Raw genomic sequence first — 27,034 nt, 5'->3', positions numbered from 1 at the left:
TCAATAGAGGCTCAACAGTTTGAATAATCAGAACAGAAATCAAAATATATTTAAATAATCGAACATTAGCTGAGGTTATAGATTTGTCGGCAAAACTGACTGATACTTTTTAACATGTTTTATATAGAATCTGGCTTGAATATAGCCCTATCCTTGACAAAACTTTGAAGAGTTCTCAGAATATTGAAAAATGTTTCTTAACACGATTCTAGACATTGGATGTCGATCTATCTATTTCCCCAGAATAAAACATAGCTTTACAGTGAAATGTGTGTAAGGGCCCAGATATAATGAACCGATTTATTTCACTTCGTTTATAGTAATAAAATTTTGAAGAAAAACAATTTTTTTTTTCAATTCAAATCATAGTTTAGCTTTCAAGACTATATGCCAACAGTGATCTTCATATCGAATTTTGTGGTATTTTTTCACTTTTCGTACGTTCATAGTACGAATTTACAGAATCACCTCCATCTCTCAACTACATACACCCACAGTGACATCCATATCAAATTTCGGGATTTCAGCTCTATCCGTTCACCCAACAACAAATTGATATTAAATGTCAGGATTTCAGCTCTTTAATTTCGCCCATTGCAAATTTTGGTACCATTAAAGACAATTATAGTACGCATTTCCAAAAGAACCTCCGTATCTTAACCACAGACACCAACAGTGACATCCATATTAAATTTCAGGATTTAAGCTCTATTCCTTCACCCAATACTAAATTTAGTACTATTTAGTACTTTTCGTACAATTATAGTACACATTTCCAGAACCTTCATATCTCGATTCCAGATACCAAAAATGACCTCAATAGTTTAGTACCCCCTTCCAAAACTACCTCTTTATCACAAAGCAACCGCCAATAGGGACCCCAATATAAAATTTCAAAATTCCAGCTTTATCCGTTCACCCTAAACCAAACAGTTCCAAATGTAGTTCCATTTAGTACACTTCGCATACCGTATATCAAAAGTACTTCCCAACTTTGATCCTCATACAATATTTTAAGTTTTTAACTCTATCCGTTCACATAACACCAAATGGTGCCATTTTAGAACTTTTCGTAACCTAGCCGTAACACAGGTGCGTAGGCGCCAAAACTAGAACTCGTGGAAGATTTTTGGATTCACAAATCAGTTGCATGGCCCAAGAACAAACCCAATTAAAATTGTTGATAATCGGCTCAAATTTAAATATAGCTCCTACATATATCTTCGTCCTATTTAAATTTTATTGTACGCCATATGTGTACAATTTGTCCAAATAGGTGGGATTATGGTTCATATTACCGAATTCTGCCCAGAAACAAGTATATAAAATTCGGTGAAAATCGGTTTAGATATAGCTAAAAAATCCCATATATGTGTTTTATACGACTTAATATTTAAGTCCCACATAGCCGTACTATGCCCTCCACAAAAACAATATTTGGTACTCGATATCAGGTACAGCTCAGAAATAGCTCTGTCAAATTTTAACGAAACCATACAATACAACATACAAACCATCGTAGTTGTTATATTCACATCATTCCTCTAAAAAACCTTTAGTTGTTATGGGTAGCTCTACTAAATATACATATTGGGGTAGGGTATTATAGTAGAGTTATGCCTTCTGATTAATAATCACCTAAATAAATCCCTACTCAATAGTACAAAATCTACATTTTTCATGTTCTCCCTCCACTCTGGTTGTGATTAAGTTGTTGATTTTTCAACGATATCTGGTTGGCTATAAAGCAAAAATAAATCCATACTTTGATTTATTTCGGCTCTCATTTAAATAGATTTTTGCTCCGTGCTTCCATTTAGCCATTTGCGGCAAAGACATCCTTTGCAATTTTATATTTAAAGGAATAAAACCACTGTGCCTGCGAAAGCAATTCAATCTCTCAACAGACGCTTTGTAATGCTTTTTTTGGGAATACCAACACACACACACACACACACATCAAAGGCACATTAGCATGTGTGTTGTGTATGACGTGCGGTCATTGTAACTGCCGGAAATTACGTTGAAAAGAGAACAGCTGTCCACCAGAAGCAACAAAATAATAACACTGAAGACCCCCCACCCCGCTCAAAAAATGCTACAGGGACACACTATTGTATACTAGGTTAGGAGACGCTGTATATATTTTATGGCAGATTTTTGGTTTATTTGTGAAGACATGCTCCAGTCCACAGCTATTTTGTTGTACTTTGCTTTTGGTAGTGCTGTTGTTGTTTTTGTACTATTTGAATTATGTTTTATTTGATATATTCTCAAGAGTATTTTTAGTTTGTGATTTTTATTATGTCCCCATGCAAAAGTAGGTTAAATTAAAGCCATAAAGCAATTAAGAGTGTTTAGGAGTGTTTCGTTTCTCAGCTAAAAAGAAGAAGAGTTTTAGTGGAGTAATTATAAATATATGTGTATATGTATGTAGTTGCTGCAATTTGTGAGTTTTTTTTTTTTTGTTGTCATCCACATCTTGTTCTATGCAAATTTAACGCAGGAAGTGACATTTTTGTTGACATCAAATTTTATTAAATATCTTGTTTTGTCATAAAAATTATTTTCTGTTTCTGGCGTTGTAAAGGATAATTTTAAAGATATATGTGGTAATAATTAATATGGGATCGAAGCTGGAAATTATATAACGTGAACATAGTCATATTTATAACGCAGAGGTGGTGGGTACAGTAAAACGCAAATCTATATAGACAATATTCTTCTACAGGGTTCAAATATTATTAAATCGAAATACCAATTTTTAACAGTTCCTTTCGAAAATATTTCTGAAATAAAAATACACTACAAAATTCTACAAAATTTTACTCTTTAATGTATATTCCTTCCAAGGATAGCAGAAGACTTCCAATTTGGATGGTTATCGGGTAATATTAAGTGGGTAAAATAGACATTTGTATTAAATAAAAGTCAAAATTTCTAATAAACCGCGAATATTTTAAATCCCGGCGAAATCACAAATAGACGAAAATGCCGATTCTGACCGTTACGCAGATACCGATAGTAAATATATGGGACATATACAGGGTGAGATGAAAAAATTGAACCAACTTCAGACTGCTGTCATTTCTAAGCCACTCGTCTGACAGCTGTTAAAATTATTCCAGTGACAATTATATTGTTTACAAGCATTTTTGTGAGAATTTTCCGGAAAATAGTTATTCGCGATGGAATTCAAGCGTGATAGTGTGACTTCTTTATATTTGGCTGGAAAACCACAAGTGGCTATCGTTAGAGCAGCCCAGCATTTAAATGTGAAAAAATCTTTTGTGTCAAGGAAGTGGACGGAAGAAAACAGCAACATCAGCAGAAATGGTTCGAAAAGTAAAGAAGCGACATGATCGAATCTCGCGTCGCAGTGGCCGAAAAATGCCTGGTGAGCTGAACATATCGCAATATTCCATACCGGAATTGTTTAAATTTTCGTATTTTAAGCTCGTGATGGGTACTACAACCTATGATTTAAAATTGTCTATGCAGGTCCACGTCTTCATATAGCCCACATTTAACGGCGCCTCTCCTTATTTGGTATTTTGATGATACTAGCGACATTATTAACCGGAATTGTTTCAAATTTCGCATTTAAAATTCGTAGTGGGTACTACAGCCTTAGACAAAAAAAAAAAAAAAAAAAAACAAGTAAGCAAAGGCTATAGTCGTGCGGGGCCGACTATATTATACCCTACAACGCTACAATATGTAAGAAGCCTCCCTATATCCAAATCCATATTGGAAGATTCCGCTTTTGAAATTAGTATTTTGACTAGGGACATTTGCCCAATATTTATAAACTCCGTCGGGCTGTTAGTTGTCCTGGTCCATTTTACAGCTAAATAAAATCCAATGGACATCCAAAATGATACAATTCTTCCCTGTCCTTAACTCTCTTCACAGGCTCGTCGATTGGCTTCAATTGTGTGATCGGAAAAAAATTTCTGTGTTTGGTTAATTTGAACCCCTAAATATTTTGCAATCATCTCCAAAAGCAAGAAGTCCTCTGATATGATTTGTTTGTCTACGATATTTGGCTATATTCGTCAACGAAATCAGCATAAAAAAGTCAGAAGTTCGCCTTTTGTGTATTTCGGATATCGCCTGTACGTAATGCTGGTATTTATTCCCACAAAATTAGTGATCCATTCTACCCGCTGTCCTAAACTCTAACTTTATGCTAGATTTCGTGTCCTTTGGTTTCTATTTGTGACCTTTATAACGGCTGCAAAATCAAGAAAATTTTTAGTTGTTGGTCCATTTTAACCCCTAATATATTGCGGACATCTTTGAAAACAATAGGCCTAGCCCTTCTGAGCACAACTCTACTCTTGTGAAAATGTTCGTGAGGATCGGACAATATTTGCAATACTTATATAATATCCCCAACCTGTGTTGTAAGGTGAAAAAATATTACAAAATATTATAAGTCAAATTGAAAGAATCCCATGCGATAAAAAATATGAAAAAAATAAAAAAATGTCAAAAAATACTACAAAATCTATATTAACAGCATTATTGGCATATTTTTCTGCGATTTTTTTAGATTTTATATACTTATACGGTCAGGATTGACCTGTTCGTCTATTTGTGATTTCGTCGGGATTAGGAATATTCGCGATTTAATGGAAAATTTGATTTTATTTAACACAAATGTCATGACCCTTTTCACCCACTAAATACCCGATGACCATCAAAATTGGAAGGCTTCTGCCCAGCCCTAAGCTCTAGAACCATGCTAACTTCCGCTTCGATTGGTCTAAAATTGTGACCTGTAGAGCAGCTACAAAATCAGGAATTTTTTCATTCTTGGGTCCATTTCCACCCCTACATATTATGCGATCATCTCCAAAAGCAATAGAGTTCTATTCTGGCCCTATCCCCACCTTCATTCTAAATTTCGTGAAGATCGGGCCATAATTGTGACCTGTAGAGTGATTACAAATTGACATGGACAGACGGACGGGCATAGCTAGATCGACTCAGCTCGGCGAGATAGGAAGATCCATATATACTTTCCTATGTGGGAAATCTATATTTCGAGGTGTTACATAATTTTTGATCCAATCAAACTTATAATACCCACAACACATAGTGTTGTAGGGTATAATTAAGTACTAAAAATAATACTGTCAATTTAATACATATCCAGTCCGAGTCAAAATCTTCTTTTACATTTTAAAACATAAAATATTGCAATAAATATTTTTTAAAAAGCTCAAAGTTTATTGACCACTAACAGTTTTCCCAAATATTATTTCAGGAATTTACACTTGTATCTGTTTCTAAGCCAACTCAATTTGTAAAATAAACTTTTTGTTAAAAAGAACGAAAATTCCTTGGGGAACATAACTCAAATGGACAGACAACGATACAAGCAAAGTACTTCAAACAAAGTTGAAATCAAAAGCAACAATTATCATGTAATAAATTTGATGAACGAACTAACAAACAAACACAACCAAAATTATCAACAACGACAATAGAAATATTCCCAAAGGAGTTTTTGCTGTCACTATACTAGAACATTCCCTGGATTACGAAACAAATATGTGAACAGCTATGTTATGGGGAATTTCTGAAATGTCCAAGAAAAAAGGGAGAACATTGAAAAAAAAAATTAAATGAAGTAATGAAATGGGTAGAATATAAATACATTCTAATTAAAATAAAAACAAGTAAAAAGCTGTAAGTTCGACCGGGCCGAACTTTGAATACCCTCCACCATTTGGTACAAATTTGGCAATTTTCAAAAAAAAAAAAAAAAACAAAATCCATTAAGCACTTTTGTCATAAAAAAATCTGTTTATAATGTAGCTAAAATCATCAAAATACCGAATATAGGGAGGTACCATGGGGGTTATAAACGTGGACCTGCATAGACAATTTTCTGGCATAGGCTGTAGTATCCATTACGAACTTCAAATACAAAATTTGAAATAATTCCTGTAAATAATGTTGATAAATTATCAAAATACCGAATAATGGGGGGTGGGGGAGGCACCGTTATATGAGGGCTATACGAAGACGTGGATCTACATGGCCCATTTTCTGTCTTAGGCTGTAGTATCCATTACGAAATTTAAATACCAATTTTGAAACTATTCCGGTAAATAATGTCGCTAAAATCATAAAAATACCGAATATCAGGAGGTAGCGTTATATGGGGCTATACGAAGACGTGGACCTGCATAGGCAATTTTCTGTTATAGGCTGTAGTATCCATTACGAACTTCAAATACAAAATTTGAAATAGTTTCGGTAAATAATGTCGCTAAAATCATCAAAATACCGAATATCGGGGGATACCGTTATAAGGGGGCTATACGAAGACGTGGACCTGCACAGACAATTTTCTGTCATAGGCTGTAGTTCCCATTACGAACTTCAAATACAACATTTGAAATAGTTCCGGTAAATAATGTCGCTAAAATCAAAATACCGAATATCGGGAGGTACCGTTATATGGGGGCTATACGAAGACGTGGACCTGCACAGACATTTTTCTGTCATAGGCTGTAGTATTCATTACGAACTTCAAATACAAAATTTGAAATAGTTCCGGTAAATTATGTCGCTAAAATCATCAAAATTCCGAATATGGGGGGGAGGTGCGTTATATGGGGGGCTGTAGTATCCATTACGAAATTTAAATACATAAATTGTGGCAGAAACGTTAAACATACCGAAAATCTGTAGGTACCGTTATATGAGGGCTACACCTAAACGTGAACCAATATAGCCCATTTGAAATACCAATTAGAATACATATTGCTTTTGAAAACATTTGTGTCAGATTTCAATAGACACACAATCGGAAATTGAATATACCCTTCACAGTTTGATGGAGAGTATAAAACATATCTGTGTTTTAAGGGAACGAAATATGACAACTCTAATTTTTATAATGTTTATACCCTACGCCACATGGTGGTCAGGGTATTATGTCTTTGTACATTTGTTTGTAATAGGCAAAAGGGAAGGATATAGACCTTTTTGATGATCTGCATAGAGTCGATTTATGCACGTCCGTCCGTCTGTCCGTGTATTTTTGTGAATAAATAAACACAGAATTTTTCACAAGGCATTTGTTTGACCCCAGGATGAACCCTATTGAAATTGGAGATAATCGGTCAAAATTTAGATATAGCTCCTACATATATCTTCGACCAATTTGCCTTTTATTGTGCACCAAACGTGTAATATCAGTCCAAACAGTTTGGTATTTTGCATATACGACCAATTTAAGCCTGGATTTGATCGAAATCGGTTCAGATATAGCTATAGATCCCACATATATTGTTCATCCGATTTGTCCTCCACAGCCGTATTATGTACAACGATATTTGACGAAATATATCAAATACAGCATATACGACCAATTTAAGCCTGGATTTGATAGAAATTGGTTCAGATATAGCTATAGATCCCACATATATTGTTCATCCGATTTAATATTTTTGTCCTCCGCAGCCGTAGTATGCTGTCTGTAACAACGATATTTGAGGAAATATATCAAATACAGCACAGAAATACCTTTCCCAAATGTTATCGAAATCGGTTCAGACTTGAATATAGCTCCCATTATATCCTCGTCCGATTTGCCTTTTACTGTGCACCAAACGCGTAATATTAGCCCAAATGGTATGGAATTTGGCACTTATGTCCAAATGGAGCCTAGAAACAGGTATATCAAATTCGATGAAAATCGGTTCAGATATAGCTAAAGCTCCCACATATATTGTTCATCCGATTTGTTATATTTTTAATATGTTATATGAATGGTGTAGGGTGAAGTAAAATCGGCCCGCCCGAATTTTAGCCTTTCTTTACTGTTTTTAGTCCTGTCCGTCCGTCTGTTGTAATCACGTTATAAACAAAACGAATAAATATAGGAAGCTAGAATTTTGCACAAATCAGTATTTTGTGTGCAGGCAGGTCAAGTTCGAAGATGGGCTATATCGGTTCACGATATAATAAGCCCCCATATAACGGTACCCCCGATATTCGGAATTTTGATGATTGTAGCCAATTTTTTCAATGCAATTGTCTGAAAATCCACATAAGCAGTTTCTTCTGAGTACTTACTTCTTGGAAGAGCCTTGTCTATATAGGTCCACGATATTATATAGATCCCATATTACGGTACTCCGATATTCGGTGTTTTGGTGATTGTAGCTAAAATTTTCAATGCAATTGTCTAGAAATCCACACAAGGAGTTCTTTCTAAGGGCTTTACATCCTGGAAGGGAATTGCCTGTACAGGTCCACGATATCGCATAGCCACCATACAACCGTACCCCCCGGATATTCGGTATATTGATGATTTTAGGTACATTAATCAGTTGTTGCTTCAAATTTCGTATTTAGAGTTCGTAATGGGTACTACAGTCTATGGCAGAAAAATGTCTATGCAGGTCCAGGTCTTCGTATAAGCCGAAATAATATAATATTCACCGAAATTGTTTGAAATTGCCGTATTTCGTATTTGAAGTTGCTAATAGGTACTACAGCCCGTGACATGAAATTTTCTATGCAGGTACAGGCTTCCCTATATTCCATATTTTGATGATTTTAGCGACATTTATAACCGGAATCGTTTCGGATTTCGTATTTGACGTTCCTATTAGGTACTACAGCCCGTGATAGAAAATTGTTTATGCAGGTCCCGATCTTCCTATAGCCCCCATATATCGGTACCTCCATATATACGGGATTTTGATGATTTTAGCTACGTTATTCACCGGTTTATTTTCAAGTTTCGAATATTGTAAGGCTTATGCCAAAAGTTGCATATGCAGGTCCACATCTTCAAAGCATTTTCAGAACGATGATGTTAAATTTTATTTTTTTTAGAAAATTCTAAAAATTGTGAAAATATTTATGTATTTTGAATTCTGTTAAAATCTTCAAAATTCCGAATTATATATATTGTATTGGTTTTGAAGATTTAACTGAATTTTTAACGGATTTTATTTTTTTTAATTTCCAAGTTTGTCTGAAATGGTGGAGGGTATTGTAAGTTCGACCCGCCCAACTTACTGGTTTTTTACTTGCTATTATTTATCAATTATTCTCCATTATCTATTATTCTCAAATCCACGATTATATATCTGATATTCCTTATAAAAATAATTTTTAAAAATTATCTTAAAAAGAGCAGGAACATTGTTCAAAATGTTGGAAATTTAACGATTACATATTGGAGCTTCCTTAACAATTTTTTGTGAAAAAAATTTATGTGTAGCTATTATACTTTTAATAAGACCACAATGTTATATAAATATTTTCAAAACTTTTAGAATTTAAAAAAAGCATCTTCGCTCTTATAATGTTTTAAAAAATTTTTGAAAATTCCGTAATTCTCAAATAATGTTAAAACTTCTATTTTAACCTGGCCAACCATGATCTTAACAATTATTGTTTAAAATGCAATTTCGCCTGCTGTTGAATAACATACTTCGAACATACTTCTGATTTCATGTTATGCTTACAACAACAACAACACATCTACAGCTGCTGAAAACAACAACAGCATGTGTTTCTTTATTTTTATAATTTAACACTAAAGTTCAACACGTTTGTGTTTTTATCTAGTCTGCCGATAAGCGCCACAACCAAAATAATAACAACAACAATAAATTACGGCTACAACGAAGCCAAAACTTTGTCTATATTTGAATAATTATAATTATTCATGACGCGCCATTCGTTGTCTGTGAGAGAGCTAAAGCTAAAATATAATATTGGGGTGTTTCAACCCCAGATTCATTTAATTCGAATATTTTTGCTGCCCTGATATTTTTGCGTGTATTTATGAATATGGAATATATTAAAGCATTTATACCGTTATCTGATCAAATATCGCTTTACAAGAACTAAAAATACAATACGCTATAGTAATTACAATAACAACAACAAGTTAGCCATGTCGATATTATTGAATTGTACCGGCATTTTTAATGTTATTCATGAACATCGCTATGACCTACTTACAGCGTTGGTTAACATTGTGCGTTACAAAATGCGCACAGTGACCGGGTGCGTTCTTATGACGATTGGGAGATTTGAATCAAATATTAAAAAAAATAAAATTATCCATGATTGCTCCCATACGAGTATTAATAACAAATATTTTTTTTTTTAAATCAACAACGCTCCTTGCGGCTCTCAAAAATTGTCGTAAAATTTTACAAAAATATTTGGGACAACTCTAGTTTAGTAAAAACTCAATGTTTTTTTTTTAAATTTTTTTCCAGAGGTAGGTATTTGTACCTTGATTCTGGGAAAGTGTTTTTTCTTTGTGGATGGATGCATTCTAAATCTCACCATCCTAGACACCAACACTAAACCAAACTTAGTAACATTTAGTAATTTTTGTAAAATCGCCACCAGATTTCAACGCTAGACACTAACGGAGATTTTGGGATTCCTGATCTATACATTCACATGATATCAAATTTCGTACTTTTCCACACGTACATTTCCAGACCACCGCCAAATTTCAAATACATGTACCAACAGCAATCTAAATATCAAATTTCAGAATTTTATCTTTTTTATACATTCACTCAATACCAAGTTCTGCACATTTCGTACAATTACAGTACACATTTCCAAATCACCGCCAAATCTCAAATACAGATACCATCACTCATTTAAATATCAAATTTCAGAATTTTATCTCTTCACTCAATACCAATTCGTACAATTGTAGTACACATTTCCGAAACCATCTCCATATGCTCGGGCTGAATTTAAGCACTATGTGTTCACCCAATATCAAATTGTACCATAAATAGTACTATTTCGTACTTTTCTTACACTTGTAGTACACATTTCCAAAATCACCCCTATGCATCAACCCCAATTCCACGAATAAAATTTCATATCAAATTTCTAGATTTGATCATTATCCATTCTCATAATTCCTAATGGTACCAACTTCACCCCTTTAGTTTGTCTATCCTACGAAACATTAACGACTCTCACTTCAAATTTCCTGCTCTTTTTACTCCTCAAATACCAATGTTAATACTTTTTATTACTTTTCATAGTTTCATAATTTCATTATAACCTGATTCTCCGCCATGCATCAACCAAACCGCACAAATGGTGATCCTAATGCCAAATTTTAGACTTCCAACTCATTTCCGTACACAGATACCAAATTTAGTACTATTTAATAATTTTTGGCACGTATTTCCAAAATCACCACTACATCTCAATCCTACACACTAAAAGCGATTCGAACGCCAATATTCGGTTGTTTCTTATTATTGCCAAATTTTGATTGTTGCAACATTTTTCAACTAAATTGTCTGAAAATCCACACAAAAAGTTTCTTCTGATTACTTTAGTATTGTCTGTATAGGTCCACGATATCGTATATCCACCACATAACGGTACCTTCCTATATTCGCTATTTCTATGATTTTAGATACATTTTTAATGGAGTTGTCTAAAAATCCGTACTAGAAGTTCTATACCCCCTGGAAGAGAAATATCCATATACAAGGTGAGATAAAAAACAACAACAAAGTCAAACGGCATAATTTTTACTTTTTTTTTAAATTTTTTTCAATGAAAGCAAAAAATTTTGGAATATATTTAGATTTCTTCGAATTGGTCACCTTTGGCCTTCAAACGGCCAATGAAACCGTCACACGCTGCCCGAATGTTGCTCTGCTGTATTTTGGCCCATTCCCGGCGGAGAGCTTGCTTGAGGTGATCAACACTTTGGTGTTTTTTAGTGCCAACCTTGCTTTCCAAAATACTCAAGACACAATAGTCTAACGGATTGGTATCCGGAAATTTTGGTGGGCATTTTTCGCTGGAAATGAAGCGAGGAACTTCATTTTGCAACCATTCTTGGGTGGAATGTTCAAGGTCTTCGGTCAAAATGTTTGTATGTCAAGGCTTTAAAACACCCTCCAGAATATTTTCACCATAATATTCGGCATTTATTCTAATGCCATGGTCAATTAATACGAGCGGAGAGCGGTTGGCTGTCGGCTGTTATGGCGGCTCTTGAGTTCCGGTGGCCAACCGTGCACATTTTCGGCTGACCTCTTTGGCAAGTAAACACGATCATTTTGTTTGTTTACAAAATGCTGGACAACGGAGAAAACCAAAATCGGCAGTTCACAACTTTCAGTTTCAAATTTCGTATTTAGAGTTCGTAATGGGAACTACAGTCTATGACAGAAAATTGTGTATGCAGGTCCAGGTCTTCGTATAGTGCCTCCCTTCATTCGGTATTTTGTCAATTTTATGTACAATATTCACCGAAATTGTTTGAAACTTCGTATTTGAAGTTACTAATAGGTACTACATGTCCACGTCTTCGATATTTTTAAAATTTTAACAGAATTTTTAAAAGATTTTTTTTTTTTTTTGAAAATTTGCAAATTCGTTCCAAATGGTGGGAGGTATTCAAAGTTCGGCCCGGCCAAATTTACTGTTTCTTTATTTGTCAATATTCTAATTTTACGAATTTTTAATAAATCGCAAACGACATTAGTGACAAACATCTCATCGAAAAAGAAAGTTTGGCGTTATAACCTAAAGAAAATTCCTTGCGAGGATTGTTTACGACCTCTGGAAACACAAAATGTCAATTAATTAAATGTAAAAAAAATCAAAACATGTAACGAATTTGAAACATTTTCGTATGACGTATTAAATTATACCCAAACCGCTGAAAAATGTGGTCAAATCCTAAATCTAAAATTGGGCGGTACCACAATTTGGCGTTGGTTAATATCATGGAACAGTGTAGTCAAACCCAAAAAAAAAAAAAAAAAAAAAAAAAACATAAAATCGGACGGTACTGTTGTATGATGTGATATTTACACATTTTGATACAAAGCCCCTTTTCAAAAACATATACAGTACACCTTCAAACTCGGTACACCTTCAAACTTCCTAGGTAAAAAATAATTATTTTGTATTATATTATTTAATTAATATTATTAAATAATATTCAGTATTATTTAATTATAATTATATTCTTAAATATATTTTACGGTAATAATTATTTGTCTTGATACTGTAACAGAAAATTGTAAGTTACACATGTTAGTAACTAGTACACTTACCATTTACAATGAAAGTAATATAGCATTTTTTATAATTATTGAGTAAGGGTTACATTGGGGCTGATATTCTCTTTCTCTCCCTATTTACTTGTGTTACTCTACTATCACGAAGTTATATTTTTCTGAATACATTATGACTGTAGTAATATTACAATTTTAACCAGCCCATTACCCTTTTTTACGTTATTTAAAGCATTCATGCTGGGCCATATTATTAGTGGGATTGTGCTAAACTTCCCATAGGAAACGTTCAGTCTGATATACTTATTCCCAAAGATTTCATTTATGTGCGTGTTGGTAAAATGGTGATTGTGGCTAGGGTTGTTATTTGTCACCCGGATTTCTTGGCACCAAAGTAAAGTTTTGTATTTGATTGTTTTTTTTTTCCTTTCATATCTGAATAAATACATCGTCACTAAATTGACCCACATTTAAAAAATTTTGTAAATATGATTGAACTGAAAACATTCAAATTTTTTAATTGAAATTTAAGTGGGTCAAAGTCAAAGAAATATTTTAGAAGTAAAATACTTGGCTAGAATATGCGGTTATTCGAATAAGGACAATATTAGATTTTATAAAGAAGAGCAGTAATCAATCAACTATTTGTATAAATAGACTCCGTATTTGAAAACGATTAAAAAATCAGTAAGTTCGGTCGGACCGAACTTTAAATGGAAAGAATTTGTACATTTTCACAAAAATAAAATCCGTTAAAAATTCTGTTAAAGTCTTAAAAAGCGAATATAGCCTTATATTGGGGTCTAAACGCAGACGTGGATCTGCATAGGAAACTTTTATCATATTTAAATTTAAAAATCGTCAAAATACACATAGAGAGGCACCGATATATGAGGGCTATTCGAAGACCTGAACCTGCATAGAAAATTTTCTGTCACAGGCTGAAGTACCGATTAGGAACTTCAAATACGAAATTTGAGACAATTCCGGTGAATATTATCCTGAAATTATCGAAATACCGAATATGGGGTGATACCGTCGTATGGGGGCTATACGAAGACGTGGACCTGCACAAACAATTTTCTGTCTAAGGCTGTAGAATTCATTAGGAACTTCAAATACGAAATTTGAAACAATTCCGGTGAATAATATCGCTAAAATCATCAAGGTACCGAATATCGTGAGGTACCGTTATATGGGGGCTATACATAGACGTGGACCTGCACAGACAATTTTCTGTCTAAGGCTGTAGAATTCATTACGAACTTCAAATACCAAATTAGAAACAATTCCGGTAAATAATATCGCTAAAATCATCAAGGTGCCGAATATCGTGAGGTACCGTTATATGGGGGCTATACATAGACGTGGACCTGCACAGACAATTTTCTGTCTAAGGCTGTAGAATTCATTACGAACTTCAAATACGAAATTTGAAACAATTCCGGTGAATAATATCGCTAAAATCATCAAGGTGCCGAAAATCGTGAGGTACCGTTATATGGGGGCTATACATAGACGTGGACCTGCACAGACAATTTTCTGTCTAAGGCTGTAGAATTCATTACGAACTTCAAATACCAAATTAGAAACAATTCCGGTAAATAATATCGCTAAAATCATCAAGGTACCGAATATCGTGAGGTACCGTGATATGGGGGCTATACATAGACGTGGACCTGCACAGACAATTTTCTGTCTAAGGCTGTAGAATTCATTACGAACTTCAAATACCAAATTTGAAACAATTCCGGTAAATAATATCGCTAAAATCATCAAGGTGCCGAAAATCGTGAGGTACCGTTGTATGGGGGCTATATATAGACGTGGTCCTGCACAGACAATTTTCTGTCTAAGGCTGTAGAATTCATTACGAACTTCAAATACGAAATTTGAAACAATTCCGGTGAATAATATCGCTAAAATCATCAAAATACCGAATATAGGGAGGTACCGTTATATGAGGGCTATACGAAGACGTGGACCTGCACAGACAATTTTCTGTCAAAATTGACCAATTCATATCTGACCTAAGATTGATAAGAATATTAAAACTTGCCAGATTTGGACTATATCGACTATGAGATATTTGTAATTTTTTGGAAAATATGGAAATATGCCTGTGGTGCCAGATATAGTGGACCGAAATATTCCATTTTCATACTTCATCTAACACAGTAAAAGTATTGGTAAATGCAAAATTTGAAGGAAATCGAATATTTTTATCCAATTTTATGAGAAATCATAAATTTCGACAAATTACATATTCATATCCGATTTCTGGTTAAGAGAAATATTAAGATATAGCAAGTTGTAAAAAACACCGAATTGTTTCGCCAGTTATTACGCATTTTTTGAGCATTTTGTTTTTCAAAATCTTGAACCCTATGTTGGGGAGGTATCAGAAAAAAGTTTCCGACATCTACCATCTTTATAACAGATCTGGTGTTGATGGAAATATTGAGATGAACCAAGTCTGAATGGAAACGGATGTTAATTTTGCTTTTTATGAGCGTAATGGATATTCAAAATTTTGACCCTTGGTGAAAGATGTACCACAAAGAGTGGATCGGTATATTCCTTTCTCACAGCAGATCTTGTTTTAGTAGAAATAATAGGATGTATGAAATAAGAGGAAAACCAGATGTTTATTTCGGATTTTATAAACGTTTTGACCCTTTATGGGGGAGGTACCAGAAGAAATGGTCCGGTCTCTACCATTTTTATAATAGATCTTGTGTTGATGGAAATATTTAGATGTATAAAGTCTGAATGGAATCGAATGTTAATTTTTCGTTTAATGAGCTTAATGGGTATTACAAATTTTGACTCTTTTTGGGGGAGGTATCGCAAGGAGTGGACCTGTATACTCCATCTTCGCACCATACCATGGGTCAATAAAAACATTGTGATGTGTGTAACTTGAAGACAATCGGATTCTTACATCACATTTTTTTAAGAGTTATAATTAATCAAAATGTTGACCCCTTGTGGAGGAGGTACTTGATGAAGTGGACCGACATTTTCCATTTTCGCACCTGACCTAGCACTGATGCAAATATTACGATTTGCAAAGTTGGATTTAAATTGATTTAACCTTCCTCATTTTTTGTCGTAAAATATTTTTTTGTTGAAAATTTTGACCTTTTGAGGGGTGTTATCAGAAGGAGTGGACCGATATTGCCCATCTCCGAGCTCGAACTAAGTTAGATGATAATATTACGATGTACCAAATTTGGACCAAATCGGATACTCCCTTCGAAGTGATCTTGCACACCAGCTAACAGCAGACAGATGAACGGATGGACGGACGGACATCGCTAGATCGACTCGAAATGTCCTGAAAGGGATTTGGTCCAAAGAGACCTAGGCTCTAAAACCGTTATTTCGATGATGCACGTTTTAGCCGTAGCCATATGGCTGAGGGTATAAATATTTTTGTCCTTGGCATCGTCCTCCCAAAATAATGATTTGTAGGAGAATTTAGCTTAACCTCATATGAAGTACGGCCTTAACCCTAAAATGTATTTTTACATATTTGAATTTCAGGCGTATATATTCTGGGAACTATATTGGAAATTTATGACAAATAATTTTGTAGAATATTTTGACTTGCTACGATCCCGATTAAAGTGAGCTTTTAGCCTGATTTCTCACAAAAAAGACCAAAAAGACCCCAACGACCCAAGAGTCAAGTTTGAGGGATAAAAGTGCTGAACCAAATAATTCTTGTATTGTTTTCAGTAATATTGTCAAACATACAATGTTCCAAGGAATCGTAATCCGAAAATTTCAAAAAATTTGGAAGAGAGGTGAACTTTAATTTGCGATGTAAAATTTTAGAATGCCGAAGTTCATGTCTTTTATCTACTTTCATAATCTACTCTATATTTCCTGTAATTACCAAAACATTGAATTTTTGAACTTGAAATTTTAAGATTTTGCTCTTTTTAATTTTTGAAAAAAAAATAGAATTTTTCCCAGTTATTTTGCAGCAATTTCTTATTTTTATACCCTACAACACTATGTGTTGGGGGTATTATAAGTTTGATTGGGCCAAAAATTATATAACACCTCGAAATATTGGTTTCCCACATAGTATATATGGATCTTCCTATCTCGCCGAGCTGAGTCGATCTAGCTATGTATGTCCGTCCGTCCGTCTGTGCGTCTGTCCATGTTAATTTGTAATCACGCTACAGGTCGCAATTATGGCCCGATCCTAACGAAATATTGCACGAAGGTCGGAATAGAAGCCTATTTCTTTTGGAGATGATCGCCAAAGGTTTAGGGGTTGAAATGGACCAAATACTGAAAAAATGTCCGATTTTGCAGTAGCTATACTGGTCGCAATTATAGACCAATCGAATTTCGCATGTAGCTGGAGTTTAGGGCGGGGAAGAAGCCTACCAATTTGGGTGGTCATCGGATAATATTTAGCGGGTAAAATGGTCTATTTTTTGTTGTTGTTGTTCTTTCTTTTGCGTTGAAAAAAATCAAAATTTTTCATTAAACCGCGAATATTTTAAATCCCGGCGAAATCACAAAGCCATGACAAGGTTACTTCTGACCTTTACATTGATGTTAACATCCAACAAATCGGAAATATAGCAAAATATGTGCGATATATATGTCTATCAAAGAAGATACGCTTGAAAGATCTCTTATATGTCGAGAACGGCTGAACTGATTTCGACAGTTCTCATTAATTCAGAATGGCCTCTTGGCAGGAAAGAAACAACGTCTAAAAAATCGCATAAAAATATCTCTCTAAAGATGAAAATATTGATTTTGTAAAATTTTCTCATAATTTTTCAATTTTGTCACATTTTTGGCATATTTTCATTTTGAATTAAACATTTGGTAATATTTCTACAGCTTACAAAACTAAGTAGTTAGGATATCAGGATATCATATACAGATCGCATTTATGGCTTGATCCTAATGAAATTTTGCATGGGGATCAGATGATGGTCAGAATAGAAGCCTACTCTTTTTGGAGATGATCACCATATATTTAGGGGTTGAAATGGACTAACAAAACTGCAACATTGTCAGCAGGTCGTAATTATCGCCCGATCCTCACGCACATTTGAATATGGGTTACCGGACATTGCAAAAGCCATGCAGTTTTGGATGGCCATCCAAAAATATTCAATGTGTGAAATAGTTTGCCAGTATTTGTAGACAAAATACGAAAATGTCCATTCCAGTGACTTTTTGGAGAATTCACAAATGCAGAAAAGACGCACTTCTGACTATTTCGTTAACGCTGATTTCGTTGAAGAATATAGTCAAATGTCTGTATCTCATATAGATGCGTTTCAGTCAAAAACCAATAATAAATGTTAATCTTTTGCCACTTCTGAGAGATTATAGGTCTTTGGGAAATATTGGTTCCAGATCTAGAAAGGCCATTTACGTGCAACATCTACCAATAAATTGGAAATGAGCAAATTAGTTTAAGTTGCTATTATTCGAAAATTAGAGAACGAAGCCTGATTGTTTTCTTTTATTATTTGTTACAATATCTTGTGGAATTCTTTCGAGTATCTCGCCTATATAAACTGTATCGTTTATTATAGTGTTGTAGGGTATTCAACGGTCGGCTCCGCTCGACTGTAGCCTTTGCTTACTTGTTTTTTAAATAATTTGTGGTTTAATGAACCTTTATACCAAACATTTTAAATAAATATGTTACAGAAGTTTAATTTATGAGTTTAACTTTTCATAGCACTTTTGAAATAAATTAAAAAAATCAGGATCAGGCTTTAACTGAAAAACATATGTTAATTTTTAACCGATTTTTTTCTTTTTTCCAATTGAAAAATTTTATTAAATCCATATTTTCTTCAAAAACGATGTATGTTCCACTTTATGTGACCCCAATTGTTTTAGACGACATTATCGCTGTCATCATGCAAATATGACGGCTACACGCATTTAATTTCTTTACGATTTGAACTTTGGTAAAATTTTGGCAATTTGTAAATACGGGTCAAGCGACGGATATCCCCGACCCCTTTGCCCATTCACTCGATAACGCAAGAGTGTTGAGCAGGTCACCTCAATATCGAGTGGGACACATGAAAATGAAAAAAAAAAAGAAAAACATTTAATTACGCACAATTTATTTTAATGTTTCTCATTGCATTCTGGTCACACTGAGCTGTTGCAGAACAAAAAGGGAATTGGGTTAATTCCATTACAACATGAAAATTATTAACACAAATATTATTTAGACTGTGATATAAACGTTACAAATGTTAATCTCCTTTTTCTTCAAGTTGTTCCCATTTCTTGTGTGACGGGTTGGAGAGTGAGAAGGGTGGAGGGCATTTTTATGGTAATTGTAACCTAAATTTCACGATTTGATTTCCTTTCTTAAAGTTTCCTGTAACTTTCAGCTTAAATTTTTGACGCCTCCTTTTTTCAATTGAATATTAGCTGTGATGGCTGTCAGCTGTTCTCCCCGTTCTGAGGAAATACTCAATTGTGTTATTGGCATTTAACTTTATTTGATTGTTCATATTGAAACTTTTAGGTAATTCCGTCGATGCAATAAAAATAATTTGCAAACACGCAAAAGCAAATCGGCAACACAGACAACGAACCAATAACGGCGAAGATAAGGAGATAATTCGACAAATGAGCAATAAACTAGTCATTATATTGTGAAGAAATATTGTTTTGTTGTAATGTATACTGTCATGAAATACACATACTTGTAACGGGAGGATTATAGGCTCTGCTATCGCAAATATTTAATATGTAATATATTGTAATACATATTATTTCCGAATGTAAATAAAATGTACTTAACAATATTTAAAGTAATTACACTGTACGACAAATTTGAAATTTTCAATAATTTCAGGGAAAATCCAGCGGATTATAAAAGTAGAGCTAGAAATAAATGACACGTGTATCCGCGTTTTAAAACTTTTAATCGCAAAGTAATATAATATAGTGAGAAAAATTCTCACACTTCTAAATTTTTTTGAATTTTCAGATTAAGATTTTATGGAATTCGTTGTTTCGCTGTTTTTAGGTATATAAAGTGTTTTCGGAAATATTGCTGAAAAAAACCAGATTATTTTGTTAAAAAATGTAACCCTAAAGTGGTTTTTAGTCTTTTTTTTTTTCAAAATATTGTTCAAATCTCCCTCTAAACGGAATTGTAGTAAGTCAAAATAATCTACAAAGTTATTTGTCATAAAATTCTACTAAAGGTCCTAGAGATATTGTTTAGCGTACAAGAGCATTTCGGTGAGAATTTTCCAAAAAAAAAATGTTATTCGTGATGGGATTCAAGCATGATAGAGTGATTTTTCTACCCTCCACCTTGGAAAGGAGGGTATATTAACTTTGTCATTCCGTTTGTAATATCCTTAAATTTTCGTCGTAGACCCCATAAAGTATATATATTCATAATCAGCATAAAATTCTAAGTCGATTTAACGATGTCCGTCTGTTTGTCCGTCTGTCTGTTCGTCTGTCTGTCTGTTGAAATCACGATACAGTCCACATTATTTGACGTAGAGCGCCAAAATTTAGCAGAGCAATTGGTATTGTGTCTAGGATGGTTGGTATTGAAAATGAGATATATCGGTCCACGTTATGGTATAGTCCCCATATAACGGTACCTCCCGATATTCGGTATTTTGATAATTTATGCCACATTTTTTCACGGATTTGTCTGAAAATTGGTATTTGTAGATCATAACGGGTCCCTGTAAATGTGGCAAAACATTGCATGTATAGGTCCACGTTTTGGTATAGCCCGCATATAATGGTACCTCCCGATATTCGATATTTTGATTATTTTTGCCACATTTTTTAACGGATTTGTCTAAAAATTGGTATTTGTTGGTCATAATGGGTTCCAGCTCCGGTGGCGCAACATTGCATGTATGGATCCATGATTTGGTATAGCCCCCATATAACGGTACCTCCCGATATTCGGTAATTTGATGATTTTTGCCACATTTTTCACGTATTTGTCTGAAAATTGGTATTTGTAGGTCATAATGGGTTCTAGCTCCGGTGGCGAAACATTGCATGTATGGGTCCATGATTTGGTATAGCCCCCACATAACGATACCTCCCGATATTCGGTATTTTGATGGTTTTTGCCACATTTTTTCACTGATTTGTCTAAAAATTGGTATTTGTGGGTCATGATGGGTCCTAGTTCGTGTGGCGAAACATTGTAATTATAGATCCACGTTTTGGTGTAGCCCCCATATAACGGTACCTCCCGATATTCGGCATTTTAATGGTTTTTGCCACATTTCTTCTAATGTTTCTTTTACCCTAAGGTGGAGGGTATTAAAAGTTTGGCCCGGCCGAACTTAATGTTTTTTACTTGTTTTTTTTTTTTTCAAAATATTGCTCAAATCTCCCTCTAAACGGAATTGTAGTAAGTCAAAATAATATACAAAGTTATTTGTTATAAAATTCTACTAAAGGTCTGATTTTTATACGCTCCAAAGTTGGGAAGGAGGGTATATTAACTTTGTCATTCCGTTTGTAACATCCTTAAATATTCGTCGTAGACCCCATATTCATAATCAGCATAAAATTCTAAGTCGATTTAACGATGTCCGTCTGTCTGTCTGTCTGTCTGTCTGTCCGTCTGTCTGTTGAAATCACGATACAGCCCACATTATTTGACGTAGAGCGCCAAAATTTAGCAGAGCAATTGGTATTGTGTCTAGGATGGTTAGTATTGAAAATGAGATATATCGGTCCACATTCTGTTATAGTCCCCATATAACGGTACCTCCCGATATTCGGTATTTTGATAATTTATGCCACATTTTTCACGGATTTGTCTGAAAATTGGTATTTGTAGGTCATAACGGGTCCCTGTACATGTGGCAAAACATTGCATGTATAGGTCCACGTTTTGGTATAGCCCGCATATAATGGTACCTCCCGATATTCGATATTTTGATTATTTTTGCCACATTTTTTTTTAACGGATTTGTCTAAAAATTGGTATTTGTTGGTCATAATGGGTTCCAGCTCCGGTGGCGAAACATTGCATGTATGGATCCATGATTTGGTATAGCCCCCATATAACGGTACCTCCCGATATTCGGTAATTTGATGATTTTTGCCACATCTTTTTCACGTATTTGTCTGAAAATTGGTATTTGTAGGTCATAATGGGTTCTAGCTCCGTTGGCGAAACCTTGCATGTGTAGGTTCACGATTTGGTATAGGCCCTATATAACGGTACCTCCCGATATTCGGCATTTTAATGGTTGTTGCCACTTTTCTTCTAATGTTTCCTTTACCCTAAGGTGGAGGGTATTGAACGTTTGGCCCGGCCGAACTTAATGTTTTTTTAATTGTTTTATATTTGGCTGCAAAACCACCAGTGACTATCGTTAGAGCGTAGCCCGACGTCAAGGGAGTGGACAAAAAAAAAGAGTAACATCAGCATAAATGGTTCGATAAGTAAATAAGCGACTTGATCGAAACTCGCCTCGCAGTGCTCGAAAAATGGTTCGTGAGCTGAACATGTCGCATTATTCCATTCGGCAAATATTGAAAAATGAGCATTGAAATTCCAAAAAGTGCAAGGACTTACACCGCAAGAGAAAGAAAATAGACTCAAAAGAGCTCAAAATTTGCTTCGCTTGGCCGAAAGTGGTGAACTGGCGAATTCGGTTTTCTCCGATGAGAAAACATTCGTTGTCCAGCAGTTTGTAAACAAACAAAATTGTCGTGTTTACTTTGCAAACTTCAACTCAAGTTCCGGTCATGGTGATGGTGTGGGCCGCCATAACAGCCGATGGTCGCTCTTCCCTCGTATTAATCGACCGTGGTATCAGAATAAATGACGAATATTATGGCGAAAATATTCTGGAGTGTGCATTAAAGCATTTGGCCGCAGACCTTGGACATTCCAACAGGACTCAGGACTCAAGAATGATTACAAAATGAGGTTCCTCGCTTCATTTCTAGCGCACAATGGCCACCAAAATCTCCCGGATACCAATCCGTTGGACTATTGTGTCTGGAGTATTTTTGAAAGCAAGGTTGACACTAAACATACAAAAGTGTCGATCACCTCAAGTAAGCGCTTCGCGGGGAATTGGCCGAAATACCGCAGATTAACATTCGGACAGCGTGTGACGGTTTCATTGGCCGTTTGAAGGCCATAATTCGTGCCAAAGGTGACTAATGCGAACAAGTCTAAACTAAGTTTTAAATTCGATGTTATTTCCGACATTTTTTGCTTTCATTGAATAAAAATTAAAAAAAAATGTAAAAATTATGGCGATGGATTTAATTGCAGTTATTTTTTATCTCGCCCTGTATCTATCCTGTACTCTGATTGTAACCTTATTTCCAATTTTCAGGATACCAGCTCTATTCTCTCACCCCAATCCAAATTGTATCTAATTTAGTACCATTTAGTACAATATGTACTTAATATTTTTATAACTAACTACATGATACAGTAAAATAGAAATCTTTTTCCCAAATTTTAGGATTCGAATTCTATTGGTTCTCCCAAAATTTAAATTGTACCAAATTTAGGGTCATTTAGTACACATAAGTACGAATATCCCAAACTCCCTTTATTTCTCAGTTCTAGAATGGAATGGTAATGTTATTTCTAAATTTCAGAATTCGAAATCTATTGGTTCTACCAAAATTTAAATTGTACCAAATTTAGTACCATTTAGTACACATGAGTACGAATTTCCAAAACTACCTATTTTCCTTAGTCCTAGAATGCAATAGTAATCTTATTTCTAAACTTTAGAATTCCAGCTTCATCGGTTCACACAAATTGAAATTGTACCAAATTTAGTACCATTTAGTACTTTTCGTGCACATAAGTAAAAATTTCAAAATATTCCTCCATATCCCAATCTTACACTCCGCCAAATTTCAGAATTCCAGCTCCATCCGTTTCTCCAAATTCAAATTGTACTAAATAGGTACTTTTTGGTATACATGAGTACACACTTCCAAAACCACCTCCTTACTTCGACTCCACTCCTCAATCTTGATTTCCATTCCAAATTTTTAGCTCTAACCGTTCACATGCTACGAAATGGTACCAAATGTAGTACATTTTAGTACTTTTCGTGCAAATATAGTGCGATTTAAAAAAAAAAAACATCATCCATCATATGCTCCGTAATTCTAAATTTAAGAATTCTAGCTCTACAGCTTCCTTAAATACAAAGGGTACCATATTTAGTACCTTTTAATAATTTTCATATTTAATACATTTAACACTTTTTTCCCTGATTTCAAAACATTTATGAAATTACTTACCCCTGATCTTAGCTGCAGTATAGTTGTTTCATCCACAATTCCCAGCTCCTCCCATGAACGCGGTGGTGGTGGCTGCGTCACTATCCCGGCGGGTGTTTGATTTTGTGTCGGCAATTTATGTCTCGTTATCCATTCATGTTTATCCTCATCTTCCCCAATTGGCGATGGGGTATTTGCCTCCTCAGCCTTTAAACTGGCACGTCGTGCTGTGAGGGCGCGATTTGGCGAAGGATCCCTTTGTAGATTGTGCATAACCTCAATGGCTTTGTGGGCGGTACGAGGACTAATGATGCTGTCCACTGGACTTATACTCAGCCTTTTGAAAGACGATTTGGGAGATGTGGGAGATTTACCGGGGGATTTTTGTGGTGACTTTGGTGATGGACTGTAGGATGAGGAGGCTGGTGAGGAGGTTTTGGCTGATGATGGTCGTATTTTCTCTGGTGTTGTGGGAGTGGATTTCGAATACCCTTGTTGCTGCTGTTGGCTGAGGGGTTTGGTATTGTCATTTGGTATGTCCAATGTTAAAATGGTGGTTTTACTTGAGTCCACATCGGAGGAGGGTGGGGAGTGTAAAATAAATGGTGGTTGAAGTTGATTGTCTGTAACTCGGGTTGTGCCACCACCAATTGCCATGGAGGATGCTGGGTGTTGCTGATTGGTTGCAGAATTGGCATCACTATCCGGCGTGCGCATTTTCACCACTTCACCCCCAAATGTTACCCTTTTGGGTGTGCGCGATGGAGTGGATGGTGTAACAAGAGTATAATAAGAATTCCTTCCCTGACCATCCTCTGTATCATCGGAATCACTCAACAATTTAACCAATGACGCTGAAGAGGCATCATGCAGACTTTTTGCACTGGCCAAACGACCACACACCACCTCATCTTCCAGACTATTCGGAAAAGTTTCACTGCGAGATTTATGGCAAACTTCCGCTGCTGGTTCAACCAAACAGACGTCATCATCTTTGGCTTCCAAAATACGCATTGTCAGGGTATCGTCATTAATTTTTATTTCGGTTTCCATAATAACCTTGGCTGGACAGGCTAGTAGAGGTTCAGCGCTGCCCACTGCCTCCTCGACCACAACCTGGACTTCATCATTTTCATGGTTTTGGGGATGCCAACAATTGGCCAGCCTAGAGGGTTTGGAATTGGCCATAAGGCGCCAGGTGTTGATGTTGTCTTGCGTTGAGGCCAGGAACTTCGACTGGGAACCTGCTGAGGATAATGACTCCTCCTGTTCATTTAGGCCATAGACATTGCAAAGCAAATCAAATTCCCGAAAGGCTCCATGGGACATGTAGCTAACAAATTCCGCTTCTCCCAGTAGTTCACGCATTTTCCTCAAAACCTTCAGGGTGATTTCCTGATGTGTCACCTGACCCATTTTCTGTATCAACATGTCAATGGTGGTGCGAATAATGAAATGCCTTTTCGGGGTGTGCAGAGTCGACTGAACCAAAGCTGGTAGGGATAGCATAACACCACATGTTAGGCGTCCACCAAATGGTTCATTGGTGATCTTTTGATTGAGCCCTATATCCAGGATTTGCAGTATGACCACCTCGGGTATGGCAGTTTCGGAGAGATACACACGCAGACAGTCGAGGGCACCCTTCCTCACGGTAGGGGCCTGATGTCCCAGGTTCTCCACCAATTGTCCTATCAGCGGTTGCATAAAAGGATCTGCCTTGGCTTTCATGACCACCAAAACATCAACGAAGACGCGTAGGGCATGTTGTCGTACCTGCCATTCGGGATCTTTGAGACGTTCCAAAAACTCGGCAAACATGAGGCGGGGACATGTTGAGTCTGGCAGCTTTCTTGTCCTTAAAATATGTTCCCACAAAGGAGTCAATTGTATGCTGGACGAAGATGATGATGATGATGACGATGTGGCTGCCCGGTTTTGATGGACAGCTGAAGAAGTACGCATTATTGTTGTTGTTTTTGTTGTCGAGTAATTGACCGGAATATCCTTACAAGGCAACTATGTAATGGCCTTCCAACCACCTTAGTCACGTAAAATTCCACGTTTTAACAAAAGCCACGACTCACAGACATACAAACACACACACATTCATATATATTAATTTCAATTGCCGATGTTGTTTTTGCGTTTGTTGTTGTTACTACTGCTACTCGAAATAACACTATTTTTAATTGTTTCCTTAAACTTCAACCTTATTTCAACCCGTACGTATGGCCTTTAACCCGGCTTTGCGTGGCATGGCACACACACACACACACAAACAGGAATAAATTCTCCTATAGACATTGATTATTTTTATCCAAACGTAGTTGCCCTCAGCAGTAGCAGCAGCCGCATTATAATTTTCAATTCCGACACAATAATAAATGACTTTCTATTTTTAAGTAGAACTCTTTTTAAAATATTTTTATTTTGGATATCACTTGCTTTGTTTTTTTTTCTTTCTTGGAAAAATATTTTTTTTATTTCTTTTGTTGTTGTTTTTCAATTTTTTTCCTCTTCAGGCCAACACTGGCAGGACAATTCCGTATCCTTCGCGTAACGTTCACTTCAACACTCACCATATGACTGCCTCGTTTACCGTTATCCACTTGGCTATTTGTATAAAAATATAAATAATAAGTGTGAGTAATTTGAGAGCACAAAACTGACCC

General features: G+C 35.4%; 1 protein-coding gene across 1 annotated transcript in view; it reads right to left on the bottom strand.

The window, feature by feature from the left end:
• The window catches only part of LOC101891275 (uncharacterized), a 95,741-nt gene extending 69,273 nt beyond the window's left edge, over positions 1 to 26,468 (bottom strand). Inside the window, exon 1 of the mRNA XM_011292890.3 lies at positions 24,381 to 26,468. Within this exon, the coding sequence (XP_011291192.1) occupies positions 24,381 to 26,324 (1,944 nt within the window). The 5' untranslated portion in view covers positions 26,325 to 26,468. The remainder of the gene's footprint in view (positions 1 to 24,380) is intronic.
• Between the last annotated feature and the right edge of the window lie 566 nt (positions 26,469 to 27,034).

This window comes from Musca domestica, unplaced genomic scaffold, assembly GCF_030504385.1.
Source record: "Musca domestica strain aabys unplaced genomic scaffold, Musca_domestica.polishedcontigs.V.1.1 3, whole genome shotgun sequence".
In the NCBI taxonomy this organism is placed as follows: Eukaryota; Metazoa; Arthropoda; class Insecta; order Diptera; family Muscidae; genus Musca; species Musca domestica.
This window is presented reverse-complemented; position numbering and strand designations above follow the sequence as displayed.